Source organism: Haliaeetus leucocephalus, unplaced genomic scaffold (assembly GCF_000737465.1).
Source record: "Haliaeetus leucocephalus isolate CR32 unplaced genomic scaffold, Haliaeetus_leucocephalus-4.0 Scaffold195, whole genome shotgun sequence".
Lineage (NCBI taxonomy): Eukaryota > Metazoa > Chordata > Aves > Accipitriformes > Accipitridae > Haliaeetus > Haliaeetus leucocephalus.
The window spans coordinates 3,410,324-3,412,831 of NW_010972631.1; the positions used below are offsets into that span (position 1 = coordinate 3,410,324).

General features: G+C 43.0%; 1 protein-coding gene across 1 annotated transcript; it reads right to left on the bottom strand.

The window, feature by feature from the left end:
• Positions 1 to 502: 502 nt before the first annotated feature.
• PRSS35 (protease, serine, 35) lies at positions 503 to 2,019 on the bottom strand. The gene has a single exon (XM_010565741.1). The coding sequence runs from the start codon at positions 2,017 to 2,019 to the stop codon at positions 778 to 780; it is 1,242 nt and encodes a 413-aa protein (XP_010564043.1). The 3' UTR covers positions 503 to 777.
• Positions 2,020 to 2,508: the final 489 nt, after the last annotated feature.

A 2,508-nucleotide genomic window follows, 5' to 3' on the forward strand; every position in this document is an offset into this window, starting at 1 on the left:
CAAATGCATGTGTTTAAGGCTTCTGTAGCTTCTCAAAGAAGATTTAAAGGCATTCAGTTAAGTCCTGATGTTTCTTCTTCCAAACATGGGAACTTCTATGTTCATTGATTTCTTTTTACTGTTTTTATTGAGCAATGAGGTGAAACTTGTCTTTAAAGTCTAACCCTCAGCTACAGAAATTTGGGATTTCCATGGAATTGTTCCTGCAGCAACCAGAGGAGGAAGTTTTCCAAACTAACAAGCATGAACTAGACGGCTGCTTCTCAACATGGAGCTGTGGTCTTTAGAGAATGCCTAAATAATGTCTTGGTCTCGTGCAGTTCTCTGGATCATTCTGTACACACAGTAATGTGCTGCATGCACAACTTGCATTTGAAGAATTGGAACAGAACCCTGAGAAAAGCAAATCCATTGGAAAAATAGATATTGTTTAATAATACCAGCTTGAGACATTTCAATCCTTCCCTTGGAAAAAAATGACAACCAGGTGTAGCCATTTTTTTCTGATGTGAATTATTTGAATTTATCACAATTGCAAACATAAATATAGTTTGGGATTTTAAGTGCATATCTAGGGTTGATTACAATTAGAAATATTCTGTTTGACAATTCTACCCATCCCCCAGCAATTCAGCATTTCTCAAGTCACCATAACATTACTTGTGAGCTTTGAGTTCAAAAACATCCTGATGTGGAGTGATGTTCTTCCAGCAACTGCTGCAGCAATCTTTCACTCTATGGTAATACGGGTGCTAAGCGAGTCACGTTCAGTTCTCTTCAGCCTCGTGTGCAATTCTCATCATTCCCATGTATCCAGAAGCAAATCTGGGCATATTTGAGAGGAGTAATTCTTACTGCTACATTGTAATCCTGCTGTTCACCATTGACATCCACCCACTGATGGCCTGAGTAAACAGCGATGATCTTGCGTTTCCACTTCTTTTTGTTTGGCTCCTTAAGACGGAGATAGACACCAGATCCAGTGGAGCCGCGCTCAGCATCACAGTACTGATAAAAGAGATCATTGGATTCATCAGAAATGCTACAAAATCTATAGACCAGCTGCCCAGATCGATCATTGTCAAAACCCGAGAAGTGGATCATGCTCCCAGGCATCATTTTGATTGTTGGGCTGATTCCCAGCTCCATGTATTTCCTTTTGTGGGGACGCTTGAGCTCAAGAACAGCATAATCATAATCCAGGGCAATATCCCCAGAGACACCCTTAAACCAGCCTTTTGGGATGTGGGTACTCTTCACCCTCGTCCACTGGAAGGAGGGCATGCCATCTGAGCTCCCCTGCTTCCTCCCAGATCTCCTCTGCTTTCTCCCACCACCCTTGGATTGTCGCCTTAGTTCTGTGGCAACGTCGGGATCCTCTTGGGCCGCAGAAACTTCTCTCCTGCTTCTTCTAGTGCCTTTGCGTTTCCTGCCGTCGCCTCTGGACTTTGTCTTCACCAGGCCCACCCTCAGTCTTTTGCTGCCCTTAACGTAATCCTTGCCGTTGTGCAGACAGTGGGCAGCTGTTAGCACGTGCTTGGGGGAAATGAGAATGCCACTGCAGCCGGTGGAGATCTTCACAGCTGTGTTGAATGGAAAGTTGGTCATAAACCGCTTGTCACAGATGCTGAACCTACTGTCTGTTCCATATATCTGCCTCTTCTTTCTCAAAGACCTTCGTGTTGTTGTGTTTCCAGCTGGGTCAAGCACTAGTCCGAGGACATTCACTTCAGTCAGGGTCCGTGTGCCATTTTCAAAAATGGTCTCATAGGATAAGAGGTCCTTCAAGTCAGACAGGCTTGGTACTGGCAATTTTCTTTGACATTCAATTCCACATACACTGTTCAGCTCTAATTTGGTTTTTGCTTCAAATTTAGGGCGGTCAAGGGAGAAAGTTCTTTCACTCACAATCTGGGGGATCTTCTTTAAGTGCCAAGTAAAATCTTCTTCAGTTTCTGTTCCATTAGTGAGACCCAACATAGGTATGAAAAATATGAAGAGCAGTAACATGTGCTCCATTTTATCTATTGTTTTCTAAAACAAGAAAGAGAGATTTGAAAATACGCATTGGAAATATACACAATTATCTTAGTATCTTCAACGTACAGTCATGCAATATTAGCAGTGACATCAGTGAAGGCGTAAACAGCTGAGTTTTACCTGCTTTTCCCTCAGTGTGGCAGTAGTTGGAGTCATTCCACTCTGTACAGTGCCCTGTTTTCATTTGTGCCGTAGGAATGCAATTACGTTTTATGCTTCTGCTTCTTTCCTCTATAGCTACTGGTTGTAGGTAGAACATGGCTGAAAACTACCAATGTATTCAAAAATCACATTCAGAAGTTGGAATCCAGGCAGCTGGACGGACAGACTACACTCAAGAGACTTAGGAACACTTAGGAAAACAGACCAGTTGTGATCTTGCATGTAATGCCCCAAAAGTGGCAACTTTAAGTGACCTAAAAGTCACCAATGGTTCTGCATTACCCACCCAGCTGAGACCTGTGAGTC

Excerpts from the sequence above, each read along its gene's own strand:
- PRSS35 (XM_010565741.1), bottom strand. The coding sequence starts at position 2,019 with ATGGAGCACATGTTACTGCTCTTCATATTTTTCATACCTATGTTGGGT.